At 35.9% G+C, this 20,790-nt stretch overlaps 1 protein-coding gene across 1 annotated transcript in view; it reads right to left on the bottom strand.

The window, feature by feature from the left end:
• The window catches only part of CTSC (cathepsin C), a 54,491-nt gene extending 41,435 nt beyond the window's left edge, over positions 1-13,056 (bottom strand). The window contains exons 1-2 of the mRNA XM_049781335.1: positions 12,863-13,056; positions 9,868-10,013 (exon numbers count right to left, since the gene is read on the bottom strand). Coding sequence (XP_049637292.1) covers positions 9,868-10,013; positions 12,863-13,034 — 318 coding nt within the window. The 5' untranslated portion in view covers positions 13,035-13,056. The remainder of the gene's footprint in view (positions 1-9,867; positions 10,014-12,862) is intronic.
• Positions 13,057-20,790: the final 7,734 nt, after the last annotated feature.

Below are 20,790 nucleotides of genomic sequence, written 5' to 3'. Positions count from 1 at the left end.
GATTTCCTTAAACCTTATCTTCACTTCATAGTAGGTGCTGGAGTTTCACAAAGTAATTAATGAAAGGGATAACTCACTCAAAAGACAATTTAATTGTGAATAAGATTTGTACTATGAACAAAATAATACACACATTTCACATCTTAACCAATTCGGGAATAAAACATAAAATAACAAATATAAAAGAGAAAAATAACTTGTGTAGCATGTTACTTTTTATTCAAAGTCTGGACTGTGAAGCCATTTAAGACTTTCAGGATATTTGCTTATCCTGTGTAGTATCTGGTTGTTCATAATCCAAAATGGTGGCTGCAGTTTTGCAAAGAAATGTTCAGGAAGGTAGCTGCCTTGGTCACCAGGACTACATGCACATGTCTGGAGTCTTCCAGACAAGACTGTGGCTGCTTAGAAGTCTCTGATAGCTGTTAGATGTAGTTCACTGCTGTTGTGTTCTGCTCTGTCTCTTAGCCCAAAGTTTTCTTTTGGCCGTGGTTTTAAAAGATCCCCTCAATAGACGCTCTATTTAATAACTACAAGATAATAAAACCTAGAGTTACAAGCTGAAAAGGATCAGAGTCTCTTAAAAATGTTTACATTATTGTTTAAAAAAATGACATATGAAATGTCAGAAATTCTTAGTGCATTCCAAGACATTCACTAAAAGCTGCTATTCTCCAGCATTAGGCAACACACATTTGAATAAAGCCAGCATACTCAAGTACATGCAAACTAACTTCCGAATAAGCCTTAGTCTTAAAAATGTCCTTAACAGACTATTTCTAACAACCTAATTACATTCACTTATCTACCTACCAATTTTATTTATTTATTTATTGGTTTTGGGGTCACATCCAGCAGTGCTCAGGGGTTACTCCTGAACTCTATGTTTAGAAATCACTCCTGGCAGGCTCAGGGTACCAGGTAAGATGCTTGCATTCGAACCACTGTCCATCTGCATGCAAGGTAAAGGCCCTACCTCCATGCTATCTCTCTGGCCCTACCTACTGGTTTTAAATGTAAGTTTAATACTGCATGAATTCCTATATCCAGCTTAGTAGGCTATTTAACCAATTTACTAATCTTTTTTTTTTATTTTTGAGTTTATCTTTTTGTATTAGAAAAGGTAGTTACCCTTACTAAGAAGACGGTGAGTTTTAGAAGATAATTTTATAAACTACATTTATAAGAATATCTGACATTTTGTAATAGAAAATGGGAAATTTATTTTGGGCATTTTTTTTTACTGTATCTTATTCCTAAAGTTGTAGCATACAATATATTCAAGATGCAGAGAATTTCTGAAGTAAAAATAAACAATCAAATAAACAAAAATCTATATCCATCTTTACTTAACAAATACCAGATAATAATACTGAAGAAGCTACCTATCTATTTTAGCTCAAGTTCTTTAATTTATAATTAGTAGCTGACTGGAAGAAGCTATAAAACTTAAAAAGATAAAGTAGCACAACTAATAGGCAATTTTATTGGCAGATCACTAAAAAGCTTTCTAAACTTGTACAATTTATACTTTTATATTTATCTGAGCTGATACTTGTGGGGTAAGGTTAGGTGCTTTCATTTTCAACCTATTTCTAATTTTTATTCTTCTAAACAAGTAAAAGTGGAAGGAAAAGGAAATGCTAAAGGAAAAGCAAGGTTTAACCAACTTTATATTATCTACTCATTTTTTCATAAAAATAATTGTAGGCCATAATCTCCATGAACCTTAGCTGACCTTAACAGGCTTGATTGGAACAGCAGGCAATACAAGGTAAGGCATTGGCTGTGCATTTATTGGCACCACATAGGACTCCCCCCCCCAGCAGGGCTAGGAGTAGCCTCGAAATAAACAAATATATAAAAAAATGTAGGCCTTGGGGGGAGGGGGCAAAACAAAAGAAAAATATGTATACCAAATTTAGGGAACCATTGAAAACTTTGGTTTACACTTCTTTGCTGAATGTGTGGAAAATACACTGAATAGATACTCTTCTTGCACAACAATATTCTATGCTAGGGAAAAAATTCATTTTAAAAACTGAACGACTTCTCAAAAGATAGAGTGGCAGGTCATTTCTTCCTTTGGAAAAAAAAATACCTCTCTACTTGAAGACAGATCAAAAATACCAGGATCTCACAAGTTTTCATAGATCTTTTTAGAAACACAATGAACAACTTCAGGATGTGAACTAACCTTGAGCCAACCTATCCTTAGTTGACTCATTCCTTTAACTTGGGTTGAGTTCTACTTTTATTTATGAGTATCTTGGTCAAAAGAGGTGATTTGACATAGACAAAACAGACCAAAGTGAAAAATCATTTGCATAAAATGGTATGGCAAGATAGAATTAGCAAATGGGCAGAGTGAAGCATAAAATTTCTCATAAAGCCAAGTCAGTGTGCCTTTATAGATGAATAAACGAATTTGCATAAGCCACCAGGAAAAGGTTTCTATTAATAAGAAAGTTGGAAATATCTCAGTGGTGCTCACCCAGTTTGTTCCTCAGGTGTGGCAAGTCATATATCCCCACAGTGCCCAGTTGCATAAACAACTGATTGATAAAATTAGTGACATCCTATAAAGAATTTACAATGGTAAATTGAGTCATTACACTGAAATGAAGCAACATTACAGAAGAGGCAAGCATTCAATGCAAAACTGATTCTTTATTTCAATTGTAGCATACTTAAAAGTTAACCCTAAAGTTATTTAAAACAAGAGACAAAATTATTGATCCTAACATACGTAATTTTAGTAGAAGTAGTAATATACCCTAATTAAAAAGTACACTAAGATTCTTGTCACATCTTAAAATAAACCTAGAAAGCACAAATGGAAAAACTGCAAATCCCAAAATCTTTATTACATAAATGCATGATTGATCTTTCTAGTGGTTTTTTTGTATATCTAAAATACACTAACCATTAGCACATATATAGACCAAAAAAAAAAACCTTAAACATCCTATCTTCCAATATACTATTTTGAGCAGCAACCTGTTTTACAAAGTCATAATGGTGAAACAAAAATCAACCAACTAATGAAATTTGCTTAGTTAAAGCCTGAATTGCCTAGCCATGTAAGTAGTTTCACTTCCATTTAATTTGTTCAGCCCTTGCGTTTACAATCTTCAAAATAAAATCTAAGTTCCTTCTCTACTGCCTTATATAGACTGTTTCATTTACATCCTCAGAGATAGCATGAGAAATAGTAATAAGTTAGAAAGTCTTTTCAACTTGAATTTTTCAAAAATCAGCTCTTTTCATACAACTTTCTTCAACTGGGTATTATGTGCAGAGATTATGAGTATATTAGATAAGCTCTGTACATGTCCACTGTAGAAATGAATAAGTATAAAAAGAAAGGGGCCAGAGAGATAACACAGGGGTAGGATGTTTGCCTTGCATGCAGCCAATCCAGGACGGATAGCGATTTAAATCCTGGCATCCCATATGGTCCTGCTAGGAATAATTTCTGAGTGCAGAGCCAGGAGTAAACCGAGTGCTGCCAGACGTGACCCAAAAAACAAAAACAAAACAAAAAGTATAAAAAGAAAGGTAACCATCCATCATATAAAATCAGCAAATTTATTTTATGTTTTTATACATGATGTTATTAAAAGGCTGACTGCTTTCAATGTGTGGTACTTCTAAAGAGTGCAAATTTGCTGATGGTGTTGCCAATTAGAACCAGTTGGTCAATGGTATTGGTCAGCATAGTTTTACAAGTAAGCTGAACCTGAAATGTTTACATTTGCATAGTTGGAACTGTGCTGCTTCATAGAAGGTTGTGTTAGGCAGCCTTCAGGAAATGCTGCAATAACTGAATATCTGCCATATGTTGAACAGAAAAAAGTATCTTTGTTGTTGTAGCAAAGATGGCGCTACTAATGATAGTACTGGAGGAGTGTGTGTGTGTGTGTGTGTGTGTGTGTGTAGGAGGGGTGGTGTTTTTATGTTGAGAAAAGAAAAGGAGCTTAGTGCTTTATCTATGCATGCAATAGATGTGCTCTACTACATAGACTCACATCCACTACATGTATTCACATTCATGGTTCAAGAAAATGCATTTTCAAAAACTTGTACTTTTAACTCAAGTCAAATCATAAAAAGATTGTCAGAATCAAGATTCACTATCTCGAAATCCTATAATTGATAGAAAAAATAATAATAAAAGATTGAATAAAAATCTTGGGAATATGTAAAGTACTTTTCATCCAGATGAGACCTGAATAAAGAAAATAAAACAAAACAAATTTCTAATAATAGGGATAGTATTGCAGAGTTTTAATAGGAGAAATGCAAAGCCAATGATAGAGGTTTGTCTGTTCCCTTGATTCTCAGAATGTTATCAAAATAAAAAAAAGAGCAAAAGCCAAATGAGATAATCTGCACATTATCATTTATCTTATGAATTATAGCAGCAACAACAATAAAAAAAAACTAGAAGTCGGAGAGGTGGCACTAGAGGTTAAGCGTCTACCTTGCAAGAGCTAGCCTAGGGCAGACCATGGTTTGATTCCCTCCCCCTATGCATCCCATATGGTCCCCCCAAGACACGGGCGATTTCTGAGTGCATAGCCAGGAGTAACCCCAGAGTGTGAAACAGTGTGGCCCCCCAAAACAAACAAAACAAAACAATAAAAAAAAATCTATTAACAGTATAACTGAAAAGAGTAGTAAAATAAATGGAAAGGCATGACAGGAAAAATATATAGAGTAACAATAGCAAATTATTGTAGTTAAATTTGTCAGATGTTTCCGAAATTGCAGTATATTTATTTAACAATATATTTATATAATTTTACTAAATTTGGATAAAATACTGCTTAGTTTTTATTCTGCAATTTTAAAGCAAATTATTAATATTTTGCCACTAGAAAACTTATTATATGCTTTATTTTTAATTGACTGAAAGGACCAATTGAGGAAATGAAATTTTGCTGGTGAACTGAATGTTGTAATACATATATGCTGATTCATTATAATGCAAATACTAAAGCCTATGTCACATATAAACTTTTGAATATTATAATGCAGTACATTTTTATAATTGACTTAAAATATAACAGTCCACTGTTCCCTTGAATTACTCATTCAGCAAGGTTTTTCCTGCACCACTGTAGGATGCTTAAGGTCAAATCCAACAACTTTTTGTGTTAATATATTATCATAAAAAGTGTGTGATTCCTTATTTCCTAAAACTGACTTCATGTTACCATTTTTCTAATTTTTTTATACTGATTCCCATTTCAGTTTGCTGGACTTACTAAAAGAACATGCCTAGAAAATACCACTATGCAATTGATCTAGAATGAATTTATTACATAAAAATAACTTTTTTTTTTTTGGTTTTTGGGCTACACCTGGTGATGCTAAGGGGTTAGTTACTCCTGGCTCTGCTCTCAGAAATTGCTCCAGGCTTGGGGGACAATTTGAGACACGGGGGGATCGAACCATGGTTTGTCCTAGGTCAGCGCAAATGCCCTACAGCTGTGCCATCATTCCAGCCCTGATAAAGATAATTTTTTATCCACATTTATTGTTTATTCCACATCATCCTGACTTCAATATGAACAGATTCCAGGATCTTTAACTACAGAAACCTTACACCAACAACAGTGACTGTGTGAAAAATAAAAGTGTATTGGCACTACAGACAATGACTTAGTTGGACTACCTAGTATGCCTGGAGCCTAGAGTTGGTCTTATGCCAGAAAACTTCAGGAGTAAGGTCTCCTTGTATTTAGGCCAAGGCTTTTCCTTTTCATGTTCCCCATATTTTGCTGGCCCTTGCAAACAACATTTGCCACTCCAACAATGTCTTTGCTGTGCCCTCTGACTCGTTCTTATTGAGGTTTACTTAAATTAATATACATGTGTATGAAACTGTAAAAAAAATACTATGCCTTCAATGTTAAAGGAGTTACATAAATTTTGTGACTTTAGATTGCTTTGTGTACTGCTAAGAAATGTTATAATGTACTAAAATCTGGGGACTTGAGGGACAAAGTAATTATATGTGTGTTTTTTTTTTTTTTCTTAATGCTTTTTGGCTGAAAATTCAAAATTAAGGTGTCAGCAAGGGGATTTCTTTTGAGCATTCTGTTTATGGGTGATTGTCTTCCCACTGTAACCTCACTTTGTCCTCTTTCTTTGCATCTTTGTCTTCATAAAATAAAAAAAAATTTTCAAAAGATAATGTTTTAAAACCACACACAAGGCAAACAAGGAAATGACTCAAAGAGCTAGAGTGTACATTTTAACTACAGAAGCCCCAGGTTCAAGAGTTCCATATTAGCACTTCAGATCTCAAGAGCATTTACAAGAGCAGCCCTCTACCTCAGCAGCCCTGAGATGGAATGTCCCTAAAAGACTATATAGCATATGTATGTTCTACTTTGTTCATAGACATTATGACCTTTACTTCTAACCACAATTTAACTACAGACCAGAGAGGTTGATTTTTTTTTAGCATAGAAACATAGATGAGTCTCTGAGATGAACACTTTAAAATATATATTTAAATCACAAAGAGAACAATCATTTTTTATTTTTTTAATGAAGTAATACCTTCCAGAGTCTTATGAGTGGACAGAATTATACCTTTCAATAATGTATAATGTTGACTTTTCTACTTAAGTGGTTTGAGAACAGTTAGAAACACATTTGGTTTTAAAAATTAGTAACCTTTTGACTCATGTTCTGAGACTATGGAAAAAAAATATTCAGATCCCTGTAAGATGAGAACAAACTGGCAGAATAATATGAATGGAAGAAATGGTAATTAAATGGCAGTTTTAGAAGTTTCCCCACAGTACTTTCAATTCTGAAGAAGATTGCAAATAATATGGATAAAATTACTTACTCAGATATATATACTGCTCTCCACTTGGTACTTAATAGTATATCATTCTATTTCTAAGTTATTTCTACTTAATCTATTTCTTGTTCCATTTTTCAAATATCATCTATGTGCCTATCATGTGTTACACAAGAAAGGAGAAGCAGGGCAGGGAGAGAGTTCAAGTGTTAGAACCCCAGTCTACTCTGTGCACTATCCCCAGGAGTTCCAACTCCAGCACTGAGGAGTATCATTTTGATACCTACACATACAGTCCTGGTCAGGATTCCAGGTAGTAACACCATGACCTCTAGAGGAAATCTGGGGTAGCCCCTATCCAAAGAAAAAAAAAAGAAAGAGCCAAGGGAGGGTGTGAGGAGAAAGGCAAAAAAGGAGGAGGACAGGAAGACATAATAACAATTATCATGAATATCTCTCTATTCACACAAACACTGCATGGGCAATGGCCAACCTGAAGGCAAAGAATTTGAAAAATGTTGAAAGAGTGCAAACACATACTCATTCATGCACAGAATAGGAACTGAAATATAATTGCCTTTACCACTTGTGTACTAGAGTTGTAAAAGTCCCTGAGGTTGTTGATACAGTGAAGCAGTAAGATGCTTATTTTGCACTTGACTAACCCAGGTTCAATCTCCAGCACCAATACAGCCCCTCGGGCCTGCCAAAAGTGACCCCTGACCACAGTTGGCTGTGGCCACTCCCCCCCCCCAAATACCTAAAAGTCCATATACTGTTATGATTTAAAAAAGAAAAACAACAACAGTGATGACAACAACCACACACACACACATACACACATACACACACACACACACACACACACATACACACACAAAACTACCAAGCATTGGGATATATCTCTGTAGAATGGTGCATGCCTAGCACAAATAAGACACTGGGTTAGATTCCTGTCATGTGTAAAAAATAAATTAAAAAAATACCATATATTCAGGAGTGATATTAACAATACTTATTAGGGACCCGAGCAATAGTATGGCAGATATGGTGCTTGCCTTGCATGCTGCCAACCCAGATTTGATCTCCAGAACCTCATAGGGACCTACCAGAACCTATAGAAAGTCCTGAACTCCAGCAGTCCACCAGTATAGCTAAAAAGCAACAATAAATAAAAAGAATCTTAAAAATTACTAACTGGTATGTATGGACTTCAGTGAATAAAATGAACTTCTCATTAGCAAGTATGAACAGACAGCTTTCTGCCAAATTATATAAAACCAGATAATCTAATGAGAAGTGATTACTTTCTTGGACATTTTTATTAAATATATTAAAGATTATTCTCATAGAAAAGTAATTAAGAATGCTACAAAATATGACTAGACTGTTATCTTTTTAATCATATCCATAAACCTTTGTGGGTCATAATAAATTTAGAAGTTAGTATTTGCTGGTACTTCTCTTTCATCAGCTTTATCATTCTTCCACTTTTCCACAAATTCCCCTAAATTGGCCAACTCTTACCAGATATTTCAAAGGCTGCAAACACTATTCCATTAAAATGTTTATCTTTCTACCTTATTTGTAATGAGAAACAGCTAGTCTCAGAACAGGATTCAAATTACTAAAATCATTTGAAAAGTTCTCATTTCAGAAGGCCATCTGACAAGGCTACAACCTGTGTTAAACTTTCCAACCCTAGAGTGAATTTGCAAGGAAAACAAATTGTTCAAATAAAAGTAGACAAAAGTTGAGAATGTAATAGGGAGATAGAAAGCCTGTGTAGAGTACAGGCAGGGGTGGGGTGGGGAGGAGGGAGAAAACATTGATCCTGGGAATGCTGTACTGGTAATGGGTGGGGGTATTCTTTACATGACAAAAACCCAACCACAATCATGTTTGTAATCAAGGTGTTTAAATAAAATAGTATTTAAAAAAAAAAAGAAGTACAACTTTACAATAAACTAATATTTTGACAAAAAATAAAATAAAATAAAATAAAAGTAGAAAAGATTTCTTCTGAGCAAGAAGATAATAATCTGGATTGACTAGGCTACTTTTTACTTTAGTCCAAGGAGTAATTTTAGTGCTTTGATATCTGTCTTACTTTTTTCATACATTTCACATTAATTGATAAAGTATATGTTAGGAGGGCATTCAACTTACACTTGCAGGCCAGAATTGATCAGAGGACTAGGGTTGAAAAAAATCACTACATTATGGTACTTCACTCACTTTCTCAGAGCCAACAAAAAATGACAAGAAATCAATGTGATTCCAAGGAAACAAATGTATATACTATTCTGGTTACCTACCGTTTCAGTGACTACGGTAATATTTATAAATCAAAATGTAAACTTTTGTTTGTTTGTTTTTGTTTTGAGGCCACACCTGGTGATCCTCAAGGGTTACACCTGGCTATGTGTTCAGAAATTGCTCCTGGCTTGGGGGACGATATGGGACGCCGGGGGATCGAACTGCGGTCCATCCTAGGTCCTAGGGCATGCAAGGCAAATGCCCTACCACTTGCACCACTGCTTCAGCCCCTAAAGTGTAATTTTTTTAATTAAGTTATGCTTATAAAAGATGCAAAATATAAATTTAAATACAAATAGAATATAGATATTCAAACTGTAGAATTCTTTTCTGTTATTTATTTTTTCTTTGGTTTTTTGGACACGCCTCATAATGGGTGATGCTCAGAGGTTACTCCTGTCTCTGAACTCAGGAATTACTCCTGACGGAGTTCAGGGGTCTGTCTGGGAAGCCGGAATCAAACACAAGTTGTCTGCATGCTAGCAAAGTGTCTTAAACTATTGCTCCAAGCCCAAGTAGGATTCTTTTTAAACCTGCTGAAGTCTTAATTTTAAATAATGTGGCAAAAAGCAAAATCACACTATTTAATTTCTCTAAGGAAAAGTGGTGTCAATACCAGTTATTTTCTTTAGCTAAAATTAAAATTCTTAGGGTACTCTAATTAGAAACAATATCAGGTATCAAATCACAGAAAATAAAAAGTGTTTTGAAAATTAACTGACCTTAAAAAAGGCAAACCACTTGTAGTCATTCAATATAAGCTCAAAACCTTGATTATAAATCATGGTGTAATGGCCCAAATTGCCATGCTCATCATATGCTGTTTTAATTTTGTCAAAGTGCATCACAACTTTTTTTACTGGTGTTCCTAAGGAAAAGAAAATGCACAGAAAAAGAGAATTATTTTACTTACATGAGAGAAAATATTTATTCTATAACTCACTATTTTTAAGTTGCTTTCTTTATATACCACCAGGTTTGGTGCAGTCTGGCTTTCAGAGATATTAGATATTAGTGCACATTAGGTTGCCTCTCTTGTATGCTAGTAGAGAGGTCTCAGGTATGTCTCTGAAGTAAGAGTTCAAGAAATAGATATATCATGCTGCCCAATAAAGAAATAAATGCCTTAAATTATAGTACCTACCTTCCTCAGGCTCTGGAGATAAAAATGGTACATAATAATTGGTCCTAAAACAATGTATGTCTAAAACTCAACTATGAATAATGGTTGAGTTTTAAACCTATAGTGTTTCATAACCAATCTTATCGCCATTGTCATCCTCTACCTACCAATGTTCCCAAAGTCCCATGCCACCACCTCTGGCTCTAGTGGGCCATCATAACAAGCCTGTTTTTTTGTTTTTTTTTTGGTTTTTTTTTTTTTTTTGGTTTTTTGGGCCACACCCGGTGACGCTCAGGGGTTACTCCTGGCTATGCGCTCAGAAGTCGCTCCTGGCTTGGGGGACCATATGGGACGCCGGGGGATCGAACCGAGGTCCGTCCGAGGCTAGCGCAGGCAAGGCAGGCACCTTACCTTTAGCACCACCGCCCGGCCCCAACAAGCCTGTTTTTAATTTAGTTGTTAAAGTTTGGGTCTCGATTCCAATGTTGTTGTAATTTTTATAATACTGTAATTCCACTGTGGCTTGTAATTTTAGTTCTGTCCTCTTGTTCTCCCCCCCTCCCCCCCCACACACACTCTTCTCTTTCCTTCATCTTAAGACTGGTTTGCAATATTGTTAGTGAGGGCTATCTTTATGCCTACCACTCTATCTTCTTTCAGCACTCAATTCCATTTCAGTGACCATTTTAAGTAGAATTTAAAAAAAAAGTTTAAAAGACTTGCTATCAGATCATGAGGAAGACAAAGGAAATGATCTCATCACAGATGAAATGATATATCTTTTTTCTTTAAAGGCACTGCTGTCCTCATAATTTAAATTCCTCCAAAAGTACTCAACAAATTGAAAGGTTGTATACTATGAACAAAACTTGTGCTAGTAAACTTAATTAAATCTTTAACCTCAATTAAATTTATTTCAATATAATCTATTTTGTGGGCCAGAGCAACAGCAGATTGGCTAAAGTGTTTGCTTTGCCCACAGCTGACCCAGGTTCAATCCCAGGCACCCCATTTGGTCAGCCCCCTAAATTTTCCAGGCGTAAGCTCATAGCACCAGGAGGTGTGGCCTTTTAAAAAAGGCACACAAAAGCTACTTGCCTCACTAGAAAAGGAGAAAAGGGAGGACAAGTAGGAGGAGCAAAAGGAGGAAGAGGAGGAAGATGTAAAGGAGGAGGAAGAGGATGGGAAGGAGAATACACAAGGAGATTGAGGAAAAGATGGAAGAGGAAAGGAGGAGGAAGAGGGAGGAAGAGGAGGAAGAGGAGGAAAGACAAGGAAGGAGAAGAGAGGAGGAAGAGGGAGGAAGAGGAGGAAAGACAAGGAAGGAGAAGAGAGGAGGGGGGAGGAAGACGAAGAGGAGGAAGAAGAAATGGTTTCATCTGTGAATGTCTTTAATTATTAGTCTATGTTATAGGCAAAAAACACATGTTCCTAGTTTTCATTAGAAAGAGTGATGAGTGCAGTTAAAAGAAATAGCTACATTGAGAACAATTGTAACATGTGAATAAATGAGGGAAGTAGAAAGTCCGCCTAGAGTACAGGTGGGAGTGGGGTGGGAAAGAGGGAGATTTGGGACTTGGTGATGAGAATTTTGCACTGGTGAAGGGGGTGTTCTTTACATGACTGAAACCCAACTACAATCATATTTGTAATCAAGGAGTTTCAATAAAGATATTAATAAAAACAAAGTTTCTCTCACTTGCAAAAACGAAATTTGCAAGTGCCAGTGCCAGTCCTGATTTCCCTCCTACTATTATCCTCCAAGTTCAACTTCTAAAAGGAAATCTTTGGAATGCCCAGAATTATGAAATGCACACAGTCATCAGGAATTAAGACGGTTGGCTTCATCTTTGCTGATCACTTTACTGCTGACAAGGAACTGAATGTGTCATCCTCCTACGCGAGTGAGAGTGAGGATCTAGACAAAAAAGGAAGCCTCTTCTGACGAAAGACTATTTTCCCGCCTCGTACTCAATATCGGACACTGGTACAGTCAAGTTATGGGGAATCATAAGGACTATATTTGTTCTTTGTTCCAACGCTGAGCATTTATAGGTATGAGCATTCCCAATTGTTAAAAATAAGTTACACTGAGAAAAATAAAATAAAAGATCGCCTAACTTGGTTCACTGCACGGTTCAGCAGTACAAAATCCACACCTAATGAATTTCTCTGAATCCCAGAATGAACACACGTGAAAAATCGCTTACATAGGGCTCCAAATACACCGGTATAAAGGGCAAAACTTTTCTTGGTTTATATTCCGGAGAGACTTTTAGAACTCATCCGGCTTCACTTCACCATCACCATCGAAAAGCAGCTCAATAAACACAAAGTACATAAGATCTCAACTCTTCCGAATCAAATCAGCCCAAACTCAAAATCAAATTATGGGTGAGTGAGAGGGGAGGTAAATAGTTCTTGACAAAAAGGTTGAGGAGCCCGGGAGGAAAGCGACTTAGATTTGGCATTAGTCCGGGAGCTGGAAGCGGCGCCAGGTGACGCCCCGCACTCTACCCCAGGGGTTCCCGCGCCGCCGAGTGGCGGGTTCGGTCCCCATAAAATGGGCAAAGAGGGATAAAGAGGGATCTTACCCATTTCTGAGCAGTTGTCATAACGATGCGGCTCGGAGGGGGCCACCGAGAAGATCCATGTGCCCAGCAGGTCCGATAAGGTGCAATTAGCAGGTGTATCGCAGAGTGCAGGGTCCAGGCTGCGGAGAAGCAACAGGAAGGTCGGGAGCAGCGGCGCAAGACCACGACCCATGGCGCCCGGAGCCCGCAGGCGGCGAGGAGCACAGGACCCCGGAGCAAGGCAGGGCGCTGAGCAGCAGGACCCTATGGGGTGCGACTTAAAATAACTAGAGGGTCCGGAAACGAGGGCCGGGGGCGGGGCCGACCTCAGACGAGAGGGGTGGGTGCTATGCTGGAGCCGCCCACACCTGGCCCTGCCCCACAGGGCTTGGGGCCTTTGCAAGTCCAATGAGTTCCAGGAACTTTTACACCGCACTTCCCAGATGTGGCACCGTCTATGAAATAAGCAGGAGAATTGAGACCTGACCCGGGGAGAGCAGAGGAGGAAAAAGACCCTCTGAGCTACTGAGTTTAAGCCCCAATCCCGTTAAATGAAGGCTGACTTTATAACTCAAAGGGGGTGGTTACACACACACACACACACACACACACACACACACACACACACACACACACATGAGAGAGAGAGGGGGGGGGAGGGAGGGAGAGGGAGGGAGAGATGGAGAGAGAGAGGGAGGGATGGAGGAAGGGAGAGAGATAGAGGGAGGGAAGGAGAGGAGAGAGAGGGGGAGAGGAAGAGAGAAAGTGGTGCTTACAATTCCACCCACCCCCTGTATGTGAGAATGTCTTTCATTTTACAAAATCAAACTGTTTATTCTTTGCCTAGTTTTGTTTGGGTTTCTGTTATTGCCATTGGCGCAGGACCACAGTACTCAGTAATTTTCTGCATGTGAGTTCTTTTCCTGGCAGACATCAGAGGCTTTGACTTAATCTCTCTTCTCTTCAAAATATCCTTTTCTATTGCAGAAGCAAAAGACTGATTAAAGCAGTAGACTTTTCTCCAACCTAATTAAGCATAGTTAGGCTTTTAGTCTGAAGAGAGTAAGCTCCTAACTACACATTTGGGGACTCAGGACAAGAATGTGTCCTTTACTTAAGCAAAACCCTGGGACCTAGAAGGCAAGGTCTCTGGAAATAAGACTAGGGCCTTGAGCACTTGAATATGTTAGTAACTCTTTGAGTATTGGTAGGGAAAGTAGCTTTGGTACAAAACTATATTTGTCCTGTTTCTCTATTAAAAGTTTCTCTAAGACATTTGGGTGTTTTTTGATGGTTGTGGTGACAGAGATCTTGAAAGAGGAGGCCCTGCGGTATAGTGCATTTAGTTTCTGTCATTCTACTGCAGTCTCTGGCCACCAAAATGAGCTCAGAGAGCTTGGGAGGTGAAGGTGGTTATGAGTGCTTGACACCTATTGAGAACAGTGACAGAAAGAAAGACTCCAACTAGAGCCAATCAGAGAGGAACCATAGAGCAGGTACAAGGCAGTATCAGAGAGAACAAGAACAGAGACAGCATTCAGGAAGTCTGAAACTAATAGCTAAAGGCAGAGATTAGAGAGCAGGTGCAGCATAGCAACAGAGCACTGGGCTTGAGAGCAACTAAAAGGCAAAGGGTCACTATTCCCAGAGAAGCTACTGGGAATGCTACCCGCAGGTACAAGGTCAGTCATAGGCTATCCCAGAACCCTAAGGGAGCAGGAAGAGCCCTAAGATTCTTAGAGAACAGAGACAACTGTATGAAGCAGCTGCAAGGTGCACAAAACCCTGAAGAATCTTAGAGTTCTCCTGCACTGCTAGTTTGCTCCTTTGGTTGCTTGAACACAAGGACTCCTTGAAAGGACTGACAGTTCCAAAAATGGAAAAAATAGGACAGAACCCTTCAATGCACTCCCCTTCACAGACCTGGGATCTGAGCCCTGGCTGTAGCATATATGACAGGATTTGGAGAGAAGAGGCCAGCAAATAGTGGCTCCAAATGAAAGGACATGGGGAAAAATGGTGCTCTATAAAGGGTTCCTGCCTAGAGCAAGTATCAGAACTATGGGACATATTCCATTGTGCTAGTCACATGGTCATAGGTGATACTATTTACATGTGCCCTCTTTTAGATAAATAGCATCCACCTCTGTGTTCTGAGTACTTTGCATGCAGTCTAGGTATCAGCTACTGTGCTAACAGTGCAAGTGGCAGGATTTTGTAAGACTCCCTGATTTACAGGACATATATATGGTGTCTGTTTCTTAGTGGTTGCAAATAAATACTTTTTAAAAAATATTTTAAGTATTTAAATATATTTAAATATGTATTATTAATATTTTAAATATATATTTCAAACAGATACAAGCATCTGAAGGAATCTTCAGGTATTATTCACTTATGTCTCCTTATATTATGAAAACATTCAAGAAATATTCTAAGTATTAAAATGAATAGACTTAAAGAGGTAGACAGCTACTATGGGTAGCATGCACTAGCCTTGGATCTGACCAAACCCAGTTTAGTCACTGACATTAAAATGATTCTCTAAGGACCACCATGAGTGAATCCTGAGCATAGAGCATTCAGCAATCCCTAAGTTCTGCTGGGTTTGGAAAAAGAGAGAAAAGAGAAAGAAAGAAAGAAAGAAAGAAAGAAAGAAAGAAAGAAAGAAAGAAAGAAAGAAAGAAAGAAAGAAAGAAAGAAAGAAAGAAAGAAAGAAAGAAAGAAAGAAAGAAAGAAAGAAAGAAAGAAAGAAGAAAGAGAATGAAGAAAAGAAAGAAGGAAGGAAATAAAGAAAGAAGGAAAGAAAGAAAGAAGAAAGAAAGAAGAATGAAAGAGAAAGAAAGAAAGAAAGAATGAAAGAAAGAAAGAAAGAAAGAAAGAAAGAAAGAAAGAAAGAAAGAAAGAAAGAAAGAAAGAAAGAAAGAAAGAAAGAAAGAAAGAAAGAAAGAAAGAAAGAAAGAAAGAAAGAAAGAAAGAAAGAAAGAAAGAAAGAAAGAAAGAAAGAAAAAGAAGAAAGAAAGAAAGAAGAAAGAAAGAAAGAAAGAAAGAAAGAAAGAAAGAAAGAAGGAAGGAAGGAAGGAAGGAAGGAAGAAAGGAAGAAGAAAGAAAGGAAAGAAAGAAAAAGTGGAAGAAGAAAGGGATGGAGGGAGAAAAGAGAAAAGAAAAAATGAAAAAAAGAAAGGTACAAGCAAAGCAAAGGAGAAAAGAAAGCAGTCACTGCATGTGCTTATTTTTTTACCCCCAATCCAGTTACTATTTGGCAAGAAATGTTACCTCAGAATTAAAAATTTATGTAACAGGAAAAGGTGCAAGGGCAAGGATGGAGCCAACAACATGTAAAGGGTTTTATAATCATTTTCTTGTTATTAAATCTTACATCATATAATTAAAATGAACACGATTTAGGGATAAACTACAGAACAGTGTTGTTTTTGAAATTTCTGGAAAAGTGTTGTTATTGGTTGTTAAACTTTGAAACGTTTACTAGTTAAACTTTTAAACTTTTATTTGTTCATAAATAAAAAAAAAAAACTGAATAGTCAGATTGTAAATGTCTCTGATAGGATCCTGCTAAGTAGGGCACTTCATTGTGCAGAAAGTTTAAGAAAAACTTTAAGAATGGTAAGTGCAAGAGCAGTTTGGAAACCTTCTATACAATGAATATATAGACAATGTAAGCCCAGTAATTTGAGTATTGTGAATGTCACATTCCCGGATACTGACATTCAGTTATAAACCTCAGATCGTTATTTGGAATTGAGTTTACTAAATTAATGTCAATTTATTAAACTAATGATTCTGATAACTTCCAAATACTCTCAAAATAATGTAGTTCTTTCACTTGAAGGGTAATTAGTGATTTTAAAACTAATCAAACCTAAAATTTGATTTTATGACAAATATTTTGGTAGATTTTAATGTTCAAAATTATAATTCATACATATAAAATATTTTCACATTCAATTAAAATATTAAATATCAACTGTAACAAAATGAAATAATATAAAAGTTATTTTAAGTAAAATGCTAGTACTTTCTAACATCTAAAATACTCAGGTGGAATCCCAAGATAGTTCATGATAGAACAGTAACCTTGCAAGCATGAGACTAGTGATATCCCAAATTCAAACACAGGTATTTGGGCTGACATCTGCAGGACTTTTTGTCAAGTGAGTACAGGCATCTTCCCCCATCCTTCTTCTCCTTCCATCTAGTAGCTGAAAGCAAATACCACAAAAGCCACCACATGAAAGCCCCACTATCAGAAATAGTGCTTAGAATTCCGTGACAACTCCATTTTTGTTCAAAGATGTCATTCCTATAGGAACACACCCATCTAAATGCCAATGTGTATCTGAAGACATCTAAAGTTCAGAAACAAAAAAATATGTAACAGAATGATCAACTAGTCACAAGAGCTTACTAAACCTTTGACAATTACTTAATGATCTCATTGAAAAATACAATCATTTTCACAAATTTTCTTGTTACTGTACTCTTTTTTTCTTCTATTTCTTTTATCTTATAACAATTTTACTCCACTTACTTGGAAACAAATGTATTATGATTAAGTGTGTCAACATGATTTATAAATAAAGTAAGTTCTTTTTAAAAAATTATGTTTGTCAATAACTTCCAGACAATATATCTACTTGGTGCTTATTTAGCAGCTGGAGGTATGGGTATTTAATACTCCTATCTCAAGTGAGTTCATATATGTTTAGTTTATAAATGTCCATTACCCCAGTGTCTTCGTCATTTTACATGTTTTCCAATAGCCTCCTTTTGTACAAATGAAAGGACAAATAATGAAAAATAAAATACCCTCACCACCACTCATGTTAAACTGCAGTTCTAGCTACTCTGCTCTTTGTGATTATTTCATCACAATGTACGATCTCCAGATCTTAACACCAAAAAAGGGTGTGGTACAGTCATTGAGTTTGGAATGCCTGATAAACACAGCAACAAAATTGTTCTTGATCTCCACAACAAAAGAGTCCGATTGAACATTATAGTGTGTGGCACTACAACCCGGATATGACCCAGGGAAAGCAGAGCAACCAAGTGTTAAATATTGCAACAAAATATTTATAACTTCCAGTCATCACAGGAACAATAATAAGTGGGGAAAGCGAAGGGGAAAACAAGAGATTTAAAAATTACTCATATAAGAATGCAATGGAAATGATAATGAAACATTCAGATACTTGTTTTTCATCTGTATTAATTCATTCATCTGTATAAATAATAGAAATGCAGTAAAAGTGACAGGTAACTTGCCTCTAAAACAAATCATTTTAGCAAGTTCAAATTAAAATATCACATCAAATGGTTATTTAAACAAGTTTGTTTTTATTTATTCACAACTCTTGGTCAAGTTCCCAGTGGAACAAAATACTTTGATCTATTGATTTATCAGAAAGTATGGCTTATATTAAAATAACATGAAATTAAAATGAGTTTCTATGAAACATTTTATTTTTATGATAGCTGTCAAGTTTTAGGAGGCAGCAGTGCTTAGCATGGCTCTCAAAATGTGGTCCTGAGACTGGCAAGATTAGCATCAGTTGTACTTCCTTGGGATTATTTTTTTTAACTGAAATTCTATTGCTAAACTCTGCCTACTGAAACAGAAAGTGCCTGGATAGGGCTCAGTATCTTTTCAGGGGGATGCTGATAGAAACTATAGTATGAGGATCACTGGTTTTGAGATTAACAGCAAGAATACTGCCTGAGTTTAAAGCCTGGCTCAGATGTTCAACACCTTTTTGATCTTCAAATAGTTTGTTTTACATCTCGTTATGTCTTGATTTTTCACATTTATAAAATGTGTACATTTATTGTATGCTCTAAATTATTTCAGAAGACAAAATAGTTAATACTGTAACTAATAGTGCTCCCTGTGGATATCTGGCTACATTTATTATGAAAAAAAAATGTTGAAAGTTTGTTCTCTTTAATTGGACTGGTATTTATAAACCCTGTTTTTCATTAATGTAGCACTTTGGTACCTATTTCTGGCATGCACAATTATTTAAATAAATAATATTATGGATATAGCTATTCATTTTATTTAATAGTCAAAGATCTTTTTCGTGTTCCTCTTTTGTAAATAAATCTAAAGCTACTCATTTAGAATGCAAATTACAACAAAGATCTCAGAAGTAGTGAAAAATTGGCAATAACTATAGAATAGAATCTAGTTAATATAGAATTTTATCTTGAGAGATATACTAATAACATAATACTTTTATTTACTATTTCTCATTTATCAAGATCATTTTGATATAGTAGCTCATTTCATTTTTAATTTTATCAGACATATAAATGTGGCTCAAAGAATTTATTGGGGATAATGCCTTAAAGAAAGTTGACAGAGTATAAAAATAGAAAGAAAAACCATAAAACTGCAACATACTTCTGATCTCTGAAAAGAAGACTGGAATGAGGGTTGGGGAGGAATTCAAGAAGAAATACATTGCACCAGGAAACGCCTGTAGAGGAGCTTGACTGGGACAGAAACAACTAGGCCTTAGTGTCTATACTTTACTTAGTATGATTGAACTCAACTGAAAAACTAGGTGGGTCTTAAAATGACAAATGGGACGCCTCACCCCATTAAGAGTCTACTCTCACCATGTTAAATGTCTAATTTAAATATCACAATATTCCCAATATTAGAAGATCAATACTTGTCAATAGCCTATCTTATATCATTTTTGAAAACACTCCTTAAAAACCTTGCACTCTATGCCCACTACTGCCTTCATCCCTTCATAAGTGGCTACTGACCCACTCTTGTATTTTGTTGGGTCCTCACACTACTTAAATTTGTCTCTCTCCAATATCTCTTTACTGTGTTTCCTGACTAAAAATGAATCAGTTTTCACAAGACTCTGCTTATTTTCTAGTCGTTCAATTTTATTATCATGTTTATTCCTACATAACACACGACTACGAGCTGCTTGGCTGCAACATTAGAAGTTCAGAACTGGTGATTTCATTTTTAGAAGTGAGCTTATATGGAACAAATGGGGATTGCAGGAGGGTGCTCCTGGAACACTGATGGAGGGAGATGGACACTCTGATGACTATTGGAAAGATGTATGAATGCATGAAAGTTGTAAACAACACCATTCTAAGCAATATCTTAATAAAAATGGTTAAAAAAGTTATGTTCTCCTTCACCTATTAAAAAAGTTTATTGTTACTTCTTACTCTCAAGCTTTAACATTTCTATCTCACAATATACTTTTTAGAAGATATTTAGCCAACATACAGAACTTTAAGTTAATATACCTTTGCGATTAACTGGGAATTTGTAGAAGTTGACCCTGGACCACTTCATAAATCATTGATTTATTCTTCTAAAATCAATTATAAACATATATTTGGACAATAAGATTATATGCTTTGGTATTTTCTTTTCAAAGTTCTGTGATTTGACATCTCTTTTTATATCATATAACATTGAAAGAGAAATCTGAGATCAAACAAGTGAACTCTAAAAGAGCAAATCTGTAGTCTTGGCAGGAAGAAGGAAAATCTAGACCTGGTAATTTGTTTAAAGGTCAATTTACCAGTTTTTCTAAATTGAAATAGTATTTCACAGTTGATATTTTTTCCTCTAAGAATCAGATTACTTACACTAGTGAATGAGAATATTTAAGTAATATGGAATAATGATATGGGAATATTGAAATATTAAAACATTAATAAGTTGAAAATAGCTCTACTAATAAATATATTAAAAAGTTTGTAGTTAAATGCATACATAAACAACAGATACTATTACAGTGACGGAAGTTCTAAGAGTTTCTCAGAGTCTAAATTTTATTGCTGTTTAAATTTTTCCTCTTTTTTTCTGTGCCTTCCACTTAACTATATTTATTAGTATCTTATGAGATATAAATTTAAAAAATTTTACTTAAAATTACTAAAAC

The sequence above is a fragment of the Suncus etruscus genome, chromosome 9 (assembly GCF_024139225.1).
Source record: "Suncus etruscus isolate mSunEtr1 chromosome 9, mSunEtr1.pri.cur, whole genome shotgun sequence".
NCBI lineage: Eukaryota > Metazoa > Chordata > Mammalia > Eulipotyphla > Soricidae > Suncus > Suncus etruscus.
The sequence above is the reverse complement of the archived record's forward strand: the minus strand, read 5'-3'. Positions and strand labels throughout refer to the sequence as shown.